This window comes from Mangifera indica, chromosome 9 (assembly GCF_011075055.1).
Source record: "Mangifera indica cultivar Alphonso chromosome 9, CATAS_Mindica_2.1, whole genome shotgun sequence".
Classification (NCBI taxonomy): Eukaryota; Viridiplantae; Streptophyta; class Magnoliopsida; order Sapindales; family Anacardiaceae; genus Mangifera; species Mangifera indica.
In genome coordinates, this window is record NC_058145.1 from 2,664,691 (window position 1) to 2,677,941 (window position 13,251).

General features: G+C 31.4%; 1 protein-coding gene across 1 annotated transcript; it reads left to right on the forward strand.

The window, feature by feature from the left end:
• Positions 1-6,289: 6,289 nt before the first annotated feature.
• LOC123224915 (LRR receptor-like serine/threonine-protein kinase ERL2) lies at positions 6,290-12,492 on the forward strand. Its single transcript, XM_044648685.1, has 27 exons — positions 6,290-6,571; positions 6,732-6,870; positions 6,979-7,050; positions 7,152-7,223; positions 7,332-7,403; positions 7,492-7,563; positions 7,739-7,810; positions 7,935-8,006; positions 8,103-8,174; positions 8,271-8,339; positions 8,458-8,529; positions 8,625-8,696; positions 8,774-8,845; positions 8,931-9,002; positions 9,075-9,146; positions 9,234-9,305; positions 9,403-9,474; positions 9,556-9,627; positions 9,721-9,792; positions 9,881-9,952; positions 10,056-10,127; positions 10,212-10,283; positions 10,358-10,431; positions 10,548-10,682; positions 10,759-11,097; positions 11,323-11,693; positions 11,820-12,492. The coding sequence occupies exons 1-27, from the start codon at positions 6,463-6,465 to the stop codon at positions 12,165-12,167; spliced, it is 2,952 nt and encodes a 983-aa protein (XP_044504620.1). The 5' UTR covers positions 6,290-6,462; the 3' UTR covers positions 12,168-12,492.
• Positions 12,493-13,251: the final 759 nt, after the last annotated feature.

Below are 13,251 nucleotides of genomic sequence, written 5' to 3' on the forward strand. Positions count from 1 at the left end.
TTAATGAAGTAATCAATTTTTATCCGGTCATTTTTAAAAAATTTAAATACATAATTATTTTAAATTCATTGATTAAATTAAGTATAAAAATATTAAAAAATAAAAATTTCTTATATTTCTTTTTTAATTTAAAATTTTAATAATTTTTTCATACTTTAAAACCAATTTTCAACCAACTTTTCATACTTATATGTTCTTCAATTTTTCAAATGAAGACAAATTATCGATCAACTAAAAATAGATTGACAATTTATTGGTAAACGTTTGTATGATATACAGATTTATACGATGATTAATTTGTATAGATCGATTGATGCATAGTCAATCAAACACAGATGTGTACATAGATTTATGTGTCGCAAAGACTTTTGTTGATGAATCATTAACCGACCTTCGATTGATAGACGATTCATCTTTGTTTAGGAGATTGGAATGCATGTCGGTATAACAGATTGGTCAAAGATATGTTGTCGAAGAAGAAGGAAAATGAATTAATCATAGAGAATAAATACTCACTTTTTAAACTTTAGATAAAAATTTATTAAATCTTTAAATATATAAGAAAAAATATAATATTTTTTTAATTTTTTAATATTTTTAATTAAATAATATTTGTACCTCTAATTCTAATAATAAATTTTAATATAATAATAAATATTTATATCTTTAAAAATTAATAAATTAAAATTTATTATTTCACTAATGAAATATAATCTTTTGGACTTTTTTATATATTACATAAAAAAAATACACATTTTAAAATTTTATTAAATATATAAAAAAATGGGGAAAATGGGATCAAGAGCCTTCCTAGTTTTTTCCGGTATTGGAATTTGTATACGTGGCACAACGTTATCCGCAAACTATAAAATCCACAACAATCATTACAAATTAAAAAATAAAAAAAAATTTAATCTAAAGCGGGGACCCAGCACTGTTCACGTCTTTTCTTGGCCCAATACTATTGGGACCCATATAAGGTCACGCCGGTACTACAGCTGACGGGGTTCACCGGCGGATAAATAGCTGGCTCCTCTCTGACTTGACTCACTTCTGCAGCAATAAGCTGTCGCCCTCTTCGGCCTCATACCTCCCCTATGATTTTGCCACGTGGCTTACGGTCGGGTCAGATCGGGGCTTTGTTGGATTTTGAATCAATTAAGATTAAAGTAAAAGTTGGCCCAATCGCGATTTAAAATTATTAAATAATATTTTTTATGAATCCCCAAAAAAACATAAAAGGAACCGAAGTTTACGAAGAAGAGCATGCATGGACAGCTTTATACGACAAAACCTGTTTATTGCTAAAGTGCCGATGGCTGCAGCAGCAGGACCAGATTTTGCAGCTTCCGATCATAACCCTTTATTATTATTATTATTTTAATTCGGCCAAAGGACTTATTTTTACTTTTTTTTTAATTTTGATAAATTTTATCTTTATTTATAAGTGATTAAAATTAATTAAATTGTTTAATTTTAAATTTTTATTTTATTTTTTTATACTTAAAAAAATTTTTTTTTTTTTAACATCAAGGTTTAGAAAAATAATATTGTTTCTCCTAAGATTTATTCTTTAATCTCTGATTGTTCCTTTTTTTTTTATTTTGATAAATTTTATCTTTATTTATAGGTGATTAAAATTAATTAAATTGTTTAATTTTAATATTTTATTTTATTTTTTTAAACTTTGAAAAATAATAGTTTTTTTTACATCAAAGTTTTAAAAAAATATATTTTTTTCTCTTAAGATTTATTCTTCAATCTCTAATTGTTCCTTTTTGGCCATTTTCAGTAGTTTTTCTTTTTTTGACAGACAATGAAGTTTTTTGTCTTCTTAGGAAGAGACCGTTAGAGAAAAATTAAGTGTATGGAGGAGAGCAGTTGGATAAAAAAAGTTTAAAAGAAAAATATTGTTTTTTAAACATGTTTTTGAAAAAAAAAAATTATTATTTTTTAGAGTTTAAAAAATTAGATATAATTTTAATTTATTTTTAATATTATAGTTTAAATAATAATTTTAACTTCAAAATAAATAATTAAAAATTAAAAATTAAAAAATAAGATCTTGAAAAAAGAATGATCTTCTTTGACTTTATTATTATTATTTTTATTTTTATTTAATTTAATAGATTAAATGTTTGTCCCCCACGTGACTTAAAGCAGAACCACTAAGTCATCCACCAGGTTCATGAAGAGTACAAACTAATCCAAAACATTTTAGAAAGTATACTTTAATCCCTTTCCTTGAACTTGATTATTAGTTCGATTTGAACGAATCTTAAATTAGTTTGGCTCAGAAGATCTCAAATCTAATGGTTTATATTATCTAATTCAAGTTTAAAGGTTCAATTTATTAAGTTCACAAATTTGAAAAATTTTAAGTTGAATCAATTAAAACAAGTTATTTTGATTAATACACATTAAAATAATACCGTTTTAATCAATTTTAACTCGTGATAATATTGAATTGAGCTTAAGCTCAACTCTCTTCAAATTAAGCTTAACTTTAATTTTTTTTGAAAAATTTTTAGGATTCGATTCTAAATTCGTACTCGATTCAACATAAATTGACTCTTAATTAAAGACGGTGAGAGAAAACTGTTTAGGGTTTGACATTGGTTAGCCTACTAAGAGAGTGGGGCTAGTGCAATGTGAAAAAATAATTGAAAATTATTATGTTGATATTTAATATCTACATTATATGAATTCAATTATTGATGACATTATTATAAGAGGGGACCTCCTCATAAACCCAACCGCCTTAAGCAACTCTTAATTTGTCAAACAACATTATTCCTTCAATCTCAATCAAAGCATTGGACATTTACTAATCACAATTTTTTTTTTGGGTGATTAATAAATGTTCAATACTTTGATTCGACTGACGCTAATTCATCAACAGAAAGAAGATCATTTGTTTTTGTTTGACCGAAGAGACGAAGATGATGAATTGTCTTCATCTTCTTATCGGACAAAGATAGTTCATTTTCATCCTATGAAATTGGTTTGATGAGAGCATCGATGACAGGAGAAGAAGATTGTGGAAAGGGCAACCGATGGCAGAAATGACATCTGATCGTTAGAGATTGAAGAAAAAACTAAAGGGATACAAAACGAGCCAACCCGTTTGAGCTCGAGCTAGAGCTCGATTAGAACAAGCCAACCCTATACAAGTTTGGTAGAGCTCGAGCTACTCGTCAAAATTTTCAATTAAAAATTTTAATACAAAATGACATTATTTTGATCAATATGTATTAAAACGACATCGTTTTAATAATGAAAAATGAGTTAAATTGAATTCGAATCAAATTTAAACTTAACTTTTATGAGCTCGAATTCGAGCTCAATTATATATAAATCGAATTGAGCTTGAATTTGATTTATCTTGAATCCAATCCTAAAGATTAGTCCTTTGACTTTTTTTTAAAACAAAAAATCATTATTTTAGTGAGATTATTTTTTTAGAACGATCACTACAAACAATTAAAATTCAAGACCCAGTGACTAATTTAATAATTACCAATTAAGAATTTAATTATAATATATTATTAATAAATTGTGAATTAATATACTTGCACACTCTCGAATTTGCCACCACAAACTACCTTGGGGCAATATTTTGTCTCTAATCAGGGTGGGTAATTTCATTACCGAAGGCAACAGAGTCAGTTTCCATGTTTGGTTTTTCGTGTAAAGAAAGTATGGTGGTACGGCTGATGTTTGTCAATGTACAGATTCAGCAACAACTGCCCAACCATCGTAAATTACACAAACTAAACAAAATATTCTTTCCACGCAGCACGGAAGTGTCCGGTGTCGAAAGACTCTCACCAAGGGTTAGACTCAAATTAAATCTATTTAAACTCAAGTTTAAATTTGAAATGAGTTAACTCTATATGAATTCAATTGAATTTGAGTTATTTGTTAATTTTTTTAATTAAAAATTTTGATAAAAAATGACGTCATTTTGACTAAATATATTAAAACAATATCATTTTAATAATAACAAATGAGTTGAATCGAATTCAAATTGAGTTTGAGCTTGACTTTCACAAGTTGGAGTTCGGTTTCACTCGAATCCAGCCCTACTCTCGTCTATTGCTCCATTTTCATGCCAAATACAGAACATGTAATGTCAATCCAAATGTTAACATTAAATTCAAGGCCAAAAGACCTATTCTCATCCAAGGTTTACTCATAAAATTATTTACTTATCATATATATATATATTTTTTAATTTTGAATGAAAGTTCAAAGTAAAATCGCCATTTAATAAAAATATTTTTAAAAAAATTTATATCATTTTCTTCTCTTAGTTTGAAAAATTAATAATTTTTTTCTCAAAATTAAGTTTTAAAAAATTTTATTTTTCCTATAGGGTCTCAAATTTCTTCAATGATTTTCTGGCAAAAAAATTTGAAACCCTATGGGGGAAAAATAATTTTTAAAAACTGAATATCGAAGGAAAATTATTAGTTTTTCAAAACAGAGGAGAGGAAAATTATATAAACTTTTATTTTTTAAAATATTATTATTAAATGACGATTTTACCTTTAATCATTACTGAAAAATTTTAATAGAAATTAGATAATAGATGGGTATTTGAGTTTTTAAAGCTTTATATGTGAGAGTTTGATAATACACTAAACCTGGGGTGAGAATAAGTCTTTTAGTCTAAATTCATGGATATATAACTGAAGGTTTGATTCAATTCAAATCAATTCAAAATAAGTGTTAGCTTAAGATTGATCAAATCTATAAAAGCTATCTTGATATCGACAAACAAAATTTTCTTTAATTTTAGTTTGACTCGATTTCTAAAATCAAGACTGAAATTCAATTCATTATAAAAGCAAATTTATTTTTCGCTTAAGTTCAAATTTGATTTGTTCAATCAAAGTTACAGATCGAGTTTTAACTAACTTGAATCACATTCAAATTAATATTCATTATAAACACGTATAATATCACTTTTATATATGAAAAAATAATATGTTTAATAACAATATATTAAATGATAATTATTATATTAAATTTTTTATGACTTGAATTTGTCGGTGTAAAATAATTTTAAAATGGTTGTATAGTTACTTTAAAAATTTATAATTATATTTGCCTTCTTATGTAATTTTATTTTTGGAAATGGAAGGATCTGGTTATCGTACTTTCTATATATTAAACATTTATATCACAAAAACAACATAATATTTAAAATACTATTATATTTAAGTTAGGGTCGACGAGGTCTCCAAGCCTTGGCAATATCGTCAAGACTTTCAGACATTGTTAATATGTTTTTCTCTGATTTTCTTTCCTAAACTCTAAATCTAACAAAATAACATATTTATAATCAACAATCCATGAATCAAGTTGTCAACTGAAAAGAATAACTCACCTACCCTCAACAATCTATGTTTGGGTTTTATATGATTTGATTTTTAGATTGTCGGTTGTAAAAGTTGGTTCATGAATGAACAATTGGAGAGCCCAGATGTAACACCCCAGGTCCAATAGTTCGATCCACTGTTAAGATATTGTCCATTTTGGACACACAGTCCATCATGGGTTTGCTTCTGGGCTTTACAACCCAAAACGCGTCTTAACAGTTAAGAAGCTCACAGGCTATTTAACCAATTCAATTCTCCCACCACTAACCAATGTGGGATCCAAAGACAGAGCACACACAGACCCAACATCTCTCCCGTGCTTTATCGATGTGGGATTCGCTTAGGGGTATCACACCAGAGTCACGAATGTAGGGGTGTTTTTAGAACTTAACAACTATTGTAGTATAAATGTTTAAACATTTCAAGATATTGTATTTTTGTATAAACGCTTACTTTTTATGATAGAAATTTTAATATCTATTTATTCTATAATTAAAAAATTATATTTGAATCGAATCATTTATTTAAAATAAAACAAATAAAATTCTAAATTCAGCTGTTAATTTTACAACCATTTATTTAAATAAATTAAAATTTTGATTTTATATATGGGCAAGACCTTCAAAAGAAATTTTAATTCAGAATAAATATTATTTAAAAATAAAAGAAATTTATTGGGAACTTACCATGATGCGTTAGAGTCAAATATAAAGAGGCGCGTGATCGGAATCTGTGTTGTCAAAAAATGGAACAGCTTTGGGAAACGGTAGTACGAATGACGGCCTTACTCTGGTGCTAATGATATCAAAAGATTCATTATAAAAAAGAAGGAAATTTGCGCTCAGCCACTAACGTCGCTTCACCGCCGTTATGTCTGTCATCCTCTCTCTTCTCTCTCCTCTGCTGCTCACTCTAGCCTCTCGCTCTTCATAACACCTATGCTCAGAACTCTACCTTGCACCTCACGCTAAAAGCCTGTTGTTTTCTTCCTTAACTTCTCCTCTCTCTCCTCTAAACCAACTCAAAATGTTTCAGCCATAACCACAAACAACAACTCGCCATTTTCCTTCGAAAAATGCAAGTTTTTGTTTCAGTCAGGATGAAGAAGAGCTTGCTCTCATTTTATATTTTAACCGCCGTGCTTTTGCTTCTTTGTCATTATGCTTCTCCGCTCAACGATGAAGGTTTCTGTTTTTCTTATTTTTTTTAAATTTTGATTTGTTTGTTTTTTGATAAAAAGATTTTAACAATGTGTTATGAAAAAAAAAACAATAATAATAATAATAATAATAGTCAGAATTCGGGAGCTTGTACTTGTTATGGTTAATGAATGGTGGTGCGCAGGGAAAGCTTTAATGGCGATGAAGGCGTCGTTTAGCAATGTAGTGAATGTGTTATTGGACTGGGACGATGTGCACAATTATGATTTCTGTTCATGGCGTGGTGTTTTCTGTGACAATGCCACCTTCTCAGTTGCTGCTTTGTATGTTTTTCTGCTCTCTTCTTTTATGCACTGCAATGTATAGCTATATCTTCGCTTTCAACTGATTATTTTATCTTGCGTTTTTTTCTCTACACCGACTATTTGCAGGAACTTGTCTAGTTTGAATCTAGGTGGAGAGATTTCGCCGGCCATTGGAGATCTGAGTAACTTGCAATCTATGTAGGGTGTATTTTTAAAGCTGCTAAAACAACTTATTTTTGTTAAATTTTTTTCTCGCAAGTAATTGTTATTTTTTTCATTTTTGTTTGTGAATTTCGCAGAGACTTTCAAGGGAACAAGCTAACGGGTCAAATCCCAGACGAGATTGGAAACTGTGCTTCCCTTATTCATCTGTAAACATACTATCTTCTCTGTTTTACTTGTGTGTTTCATTGTTATTTAACAAACTTCTTGTTCTCCAACGTGTGGGCGTTACTTTTTGGTTGGTTTGCATAATGCAGGGACTTATCTGATAATAATCTTTATGGTGACATACCATTTTCAATCTCAAAGCTCAAGCATCTTGAGTACCTGTTAGTTCTCACATTAAGTTCTAATTTATTATTTCATTTTGAAATCTCCCGGGGAAAAATGAGTGAAAAATCCCTTTATTTTATGCAGGAATTTGAAAAACAATGAGCTTACTGGCCCTATTCCTTCAACTTTGACACAGATTCCCAACCTGAAGACCCTGTAAGTCACTTTGTTAAGTTTTTAATCTTTCGATACTCTTGCCTAAATTAGTGATGCTGCAAGATGTGACAAAATCGGAATATATAAGCTTCAATTTTATAAAATTTTGTAAGGTCGTTTATTGCTCTATTTTTTTTATTACATATTTACCTTGTGTTTGTTTTTGTGATTTCAGCAATCTTGCTCGAAACAAGTTTACGGGTGAGATACCAAGAATAATTTATTGGAATGAAGTACTGCAATATCTGTAAGTTTTAAAAAACTTCTATTAAGTAAACGAAAATTGTTATATTTTCTAGCCTTTATTTTCACTTTGAATGTATATTACAATGTCCAGTGATGTTGTTTAAACTTGAAACTTGTGTTCACAGTGGGCTACAAGGCAATGCCTTGACTGGATCACTGTCCCCGGACATGTGTCAATTGACTGGCTTGTGGTATTTGTAAGTAATCACAGTTTGTTATTTCTTATTTTCTTTGCATTTTATTGCTCTTAGCCTTTAGAGTTGATTGGACCTGTCGTGCTTTTTTTGTTTCAGTGATGTGAGAGGCAATAACTTAACTGGCACAATTCCAGACAGTATTGGTAACTGTACAAGCTTTGAGATACTGTATGTCATGGCTAAATCCTATCTTTTTGCTGGTTTGTTTTCTTTTATTTTTTTTCTTTTATGTAAATTTACTTCTTTGTATGTTGAGAATATCAGGGATATATCTTATAATCAGATAACTGGTGTGATACCGTACAACATTGGCTTCCTGCAAGTGGCAACTCTGTAAGTGTTCTAACTTTTATTTTATCTATTGTTTCTCTTGATAAATTTGGCTTAATAGTTGCACAGTATGGCAGACCAGAAGGATTTGACTAATTTCAATCTGTTGTTTTTTGGTTAGGTCACTTCAAGGAAATAAGCTAACTGGAAAAATTCCAGAGGTCCTTGGCTTGATGCAGGCTCTCGCTGTTCTGTGAGTATGCATGTTGTATCAATAAAGAATTTTTATTTAGTTTATGGTCAGTTGTTCTAAATTTATTATCGTTATGCTTTTTGCCCCTTTTCCAGGGACTTAAGTGAGAATGAACTTGTTGGACCAATTCCACCCATACTTGGCAATTTGTCATATACCGGAAAACTGTTAGTTCATTTGTGTTAGACATTTGTTATTGTTGCTTCTTGGTTTTGTTCATTAATAAGTTTGTTTACTGTACCAGATATCTCCATGGCAACAAGCTAACTGGACCAATCCCGCCAGAACTAGGCAATATGTCAAAGCTTAGTTACTTGTGAGCTCTCACTTTGTAACATAACCTTATTTTACATCTTTGGAAATCCTGTTGCTAATTTCTTTTGGCGTGTATTTTTTGGTAGGCAATTGCATGATAATCAACTTGTTGGGACAATTCCTGCAGAGCTTGGGAAGCTTGACCAATTGTTTGAATTGTGAGTCTGGATTATTTTCCATGTGTTGTGTCTTTTGTCCTTTAACCAACCAGCTTGTGTTTTGTTTTCTAGGAATCTTGCAAATAATAACCTTGAAGGACCCATTCCACATAATATCAGTTCCTGTACAGCACTGAATCAATTGTAGGTTTCGTTGATTCTTATTTACTCGTTTAATTGCCTTGCATCTTACTTCTGTTTATTGATTGTGAATCTTGATCTAATTTACAGCAATGTGCATGGTAATCACTTAAGTGGGTCCATCCCATCTAGCTTCCACAATCTGGAGAGTTTGACTTACCTGTATGTTTTGATACTTTTCATCTACATATGTTGTCCCAGTTTCAGTGTAATCTGTTTTATGATATTAATATAGTGTATGCTATTCTTCTGTGTTCAGAAACCTGTCAAAGAACAAATTTAAAGGCTGGATACCCACAGAGCTGGGACGAATCATTAATCTTGATACATTGTAAGTTTATTTTGTTTATCGTGTACTTTTCTTGGTACTAAGAGTCAATGCTAGAAGTTATGTGTTCTATTTATCATTCAGGGATCTTTCTGGCAATAATTTCTCTGGACCTCTTCCTGCTTCTATTGGCGAGCTGGAGCACCTTCTTACCCTGTATGCCCTGCAGAAATGCTTTTTTTTTTTTGGTATGATTGCCATTTGTTCATGGCTGTGCAGTATAGCTGATTATTTTCTTTATTTGTGCAGAAACTTGAGCCGAAATCATTTTAATGGGCCATTTCCTGCTGAATTTGGAAATCTCAAAAGCATACAGATAATGTGAAGAGTTACTTGTTTCAATAAATCTGTAATTTTGTTGCAATTAATTTTCTTTGATATGATGATACTTATTTCTGCTTGTTTGTAGTGATGTCTCATTCAACAATCTCTCTGGTAGCATCCCTGCAGAACTGGGCCAGCTCCAAAATATCTTTTCTCTGTAAAATTTAAATCTAATTCCTTTGTAGCTGTCACGATATACTTTTTGTTAGTATTTTAGATGTCATGCTGATGCCTTTTTTTTTTATGAAATTATATTGCAGGATATTGAACAACAACAACTTGCATGGAGAAATTCCAGACCAGCTTACCAATTGTTTCAGTCTATCTAACTTGTGAGAGAGGATGCCATGGTCCAGTTCTTCAGTTTTTAACTAAACAATATATTGTCTACTGAACACCAATTTCTGTCATTCCAGGAATGTGTCCTACAATAACTTATCTGGGATTATACCTCCAATCAAAAACTTCTCAAGATTTTCTCCTGACAGGTATGCATTAAAATTAGGTATATGTCCTTTTGGATTATGACTTCTGTATTCATTATTTGTATTTTGTATATCAGCTTCATTGGAAATCCACTATTATGTGGCAACTGGTATGGGTCAATCTGTGGTCCTTCAATACGGAGGTCTAGGGGTATGAACTTCATCTTTCCATGATGTTATAGTGTTGGTTTATAATGTCTGTTGGCTTTTTCATATATAAGGATTTAAAAATGAACTTTTTGCTTAATGATGTATCCTGCATTCCAGTTATTTTCTCCCGAGCTGCTGTTGTTTGTATGATATTGGGCTTCATCACATTGTTAGTCACGGTTGCAGTTGCTGTGTACAAATCTAACCAGCAGAAACAACAGTTTATTAAGGCTTCCAAAAAGTCTGTGCTGGGTATGTGTTTGCCTTTGTATTTTCTGGACAGTTAACCTTTTTTCTGTTTCCTGAAGGTTGTTTTTTACTTTCTCAGCTCCACCTAGGATTGTGATTCTTCACATGGATATGGCTATTCACACCTTTGATGACATTATGAGAAGCACTGAGAATTTGAGTGAGAAGTATATCATAGGATATGGTGCATCAAGCACGGTTTATAAATGTGTATTGAAGAATTCCCGACCAATTGCAATTAAGCGACTTTACAATCAGTATCCTCATAACACGAGAGAGTTTGAGACTGAACTTGAAACCATTGGCAGCATCAGACATAGAAATATTGTCAGTCTTCATGGTTATGCATTGTCACAATGGGGAAATCTCCTCTTCTATGATTATATGGAAAATGGTTCTCTTTGGGATCTTCTGCATGGTTAGTATATTTCGCTTGTAGGATAAGTAAAATTAATATAATATGGGTAGTATATTTCGCTCGTAAGTTAAGTAAAATTAATATAATATGGGCACAGGCAAGTGATGCTTTCCTATTGTACTTAATGCCCACTAAAATTTCATCTTTTAATTTTTATACTTCATGTTTTATTTTTTGCTTTCCATGATTTATTTATTTATTATTTTTATTCTTTTGACATGCCAGGACCCGGAAAAAAAGTAAAACTTGATTGGGAAACACGCTTGAAAATTGCAGTTGGAGCTGCCCAAGGACTTGCTTATCTTCATCATGATTGCAATCCTCGAATTATACACAGAGATGTTAAGACCTCAAATATCCTGTTGGATGAGAATTTTGAGGCACATCTCTCTGATTTTGGCATTGCCAAATGTATACCAACTGCAATGGCTCATGCTTCAACATATGTTTTGGGAACTATTGGCTACATAGACCCAGAGTATGCCCGCACCTCTCGGCTGAATGAAAAGTCAGATGTTTATAGCTTTGGCATTGTACTTCTCGAGATTCTGACTGGGAAGAAGGCTGTGGATAATGAGTCTAACTTGCATCAGCTGGTAACCTCTTCCTGCAATCATAGTTTTTTTTTCTAACAATATTTTGGGGACAACCCATATATTTATCAAGGCAACTGTGAAAGTCAAGTCAAACTTAGCGTGTTGCATATATGTTTTATCTTTCAGATACTGTCCAAGGCCGATGACAATACGGTAATGGAGGCCGTCGACCCAGAAGTTTCAGTTACATGCACGGATATGAGCAATGTGAGAAAGACCTTCCAACTTGCTCTACTGTGCACTAAGCGGAACCCTTTGGACAGACCAACGATGCAGGAGGTTGCAAGGGTTTTGGTCTCCCTTCTTCCAGCTCCTCCCACCAAGTCCACTTTGGCTCCAAAATCAATAGACTATGCCAAATTTGTGATTGACAAAGCACAGCTTCAGCAGCAGCAAGTTCAGCAGGAGAACAATTCATCGGATGCTCAGTGGTATGTCCGATTTCGAGAAGTTATATCTAAGAACTCCCTTTAAATTACCAGTTCAAAGTCTAGAATTTTGGTCCATATGGTGTCAGTTCTGTTTCTTAGAAAATGTATATGGTCCTCTATCTGGAAATTTTGTACATTTTGGACTGAAAAGCACAGGAAGAAATTATTCGAAGTAGTTTAAGCTTGAAAATTGATGGCCTTAACAAGACTTCTAATAGGAGCAAGTTCTAGAAATTGGTATTGCCATCTTTGTTGCTATAGGATGTCAAATTGATCTTTTCCTGTGGCCCAAATGGAATAGTTCTGTAAATTAATTAAATCTTCTGCCATGCTTAGACATATATTATATTTGGATTCCTAGACTTTCATGTGCTTCTCTGATCGGTAAGTTTTCTGTATGATAAATAGTTGAAATGAATACATACAATTTCTTGACCTGATACTGAACCTTGAAAGAAAATTAGTAAGTCAATTACCTGAAAATATATGGATTCTTTTCTTGTCTATCATTTGAGGAGATTTTACACAGATTTTGTGGGTTTTGAGTTTTAGTTTTTGATTTTGTTGACCAAAACTATTAGAGAATGATCAGGCAATGTTTTTCGATTGAAGGTTACCTAGTGAAATGTTTGACTTAGGGCTGGTTTTGAACCGAATTGAGACGAGTTCGAGCTTGTTTCGATTTGCATGAAACTGAGTTCAAGCTCGAACTTGCTTCCAAGAAATTTGAGCTTGAGCTTGCTTCAAAGAAATTCAAGCTCGAACTCACTTCAAAGGAGTTTGAGTTTGACTCATTTAAAAAGAGGCAACCTTGAGTTTGAGCTCATTACAAGCTTTGAGTTTGGTTTATTATTAAAATGATATTATTTTAATACATATTAGTTAAAATAATATCATTTTGTATTGAATTTTTTAGATTTATGAACTTGAGGAGTTGAACATCTTTAAAATTTGAACTTGAAAATATTAAGCTTTCAAACTTAAACTTGTTTAAGTTAAGCTCGTTCGAGCTAAGCTCAAGTTCGGGTTCAAATTTAAATAAATTCGATTTGAATTTAATTCTAGTTTAACTAATGGTCCAATTGTGTAACTCTTTGAAAAAAATTCAAAACAATTTTGTATGATAC

What these genes read in the sequence shown, in the direction of transcription:
- LOC123224915 (XM_044648685.1), top strand. Translation starts at nt 6,463, where the DNA reads ATGCAAGTTTTTGTTTCAGTCAGGATGAAGAAGAGCTTGCTCTCATTT. An exon ending in CTCAAGCATCTTGAGTACCT is followed by an intron (nt 7,404 to 7,491) that starts GTTAGTTCTCAC and finishes TATTTTATGCAG; the next exon opens with GAATTTGAAAAACAATGAGC. An exon ending in ATGCAGGCTCTCGCTGTTCT is followed by an intron (nt 8,530 to 8,624) that starts GTGAGTATGCAT and finishes CCCCTTTTCCAG; the next exon opens with GGACTTAAGTGAGAATGAAC.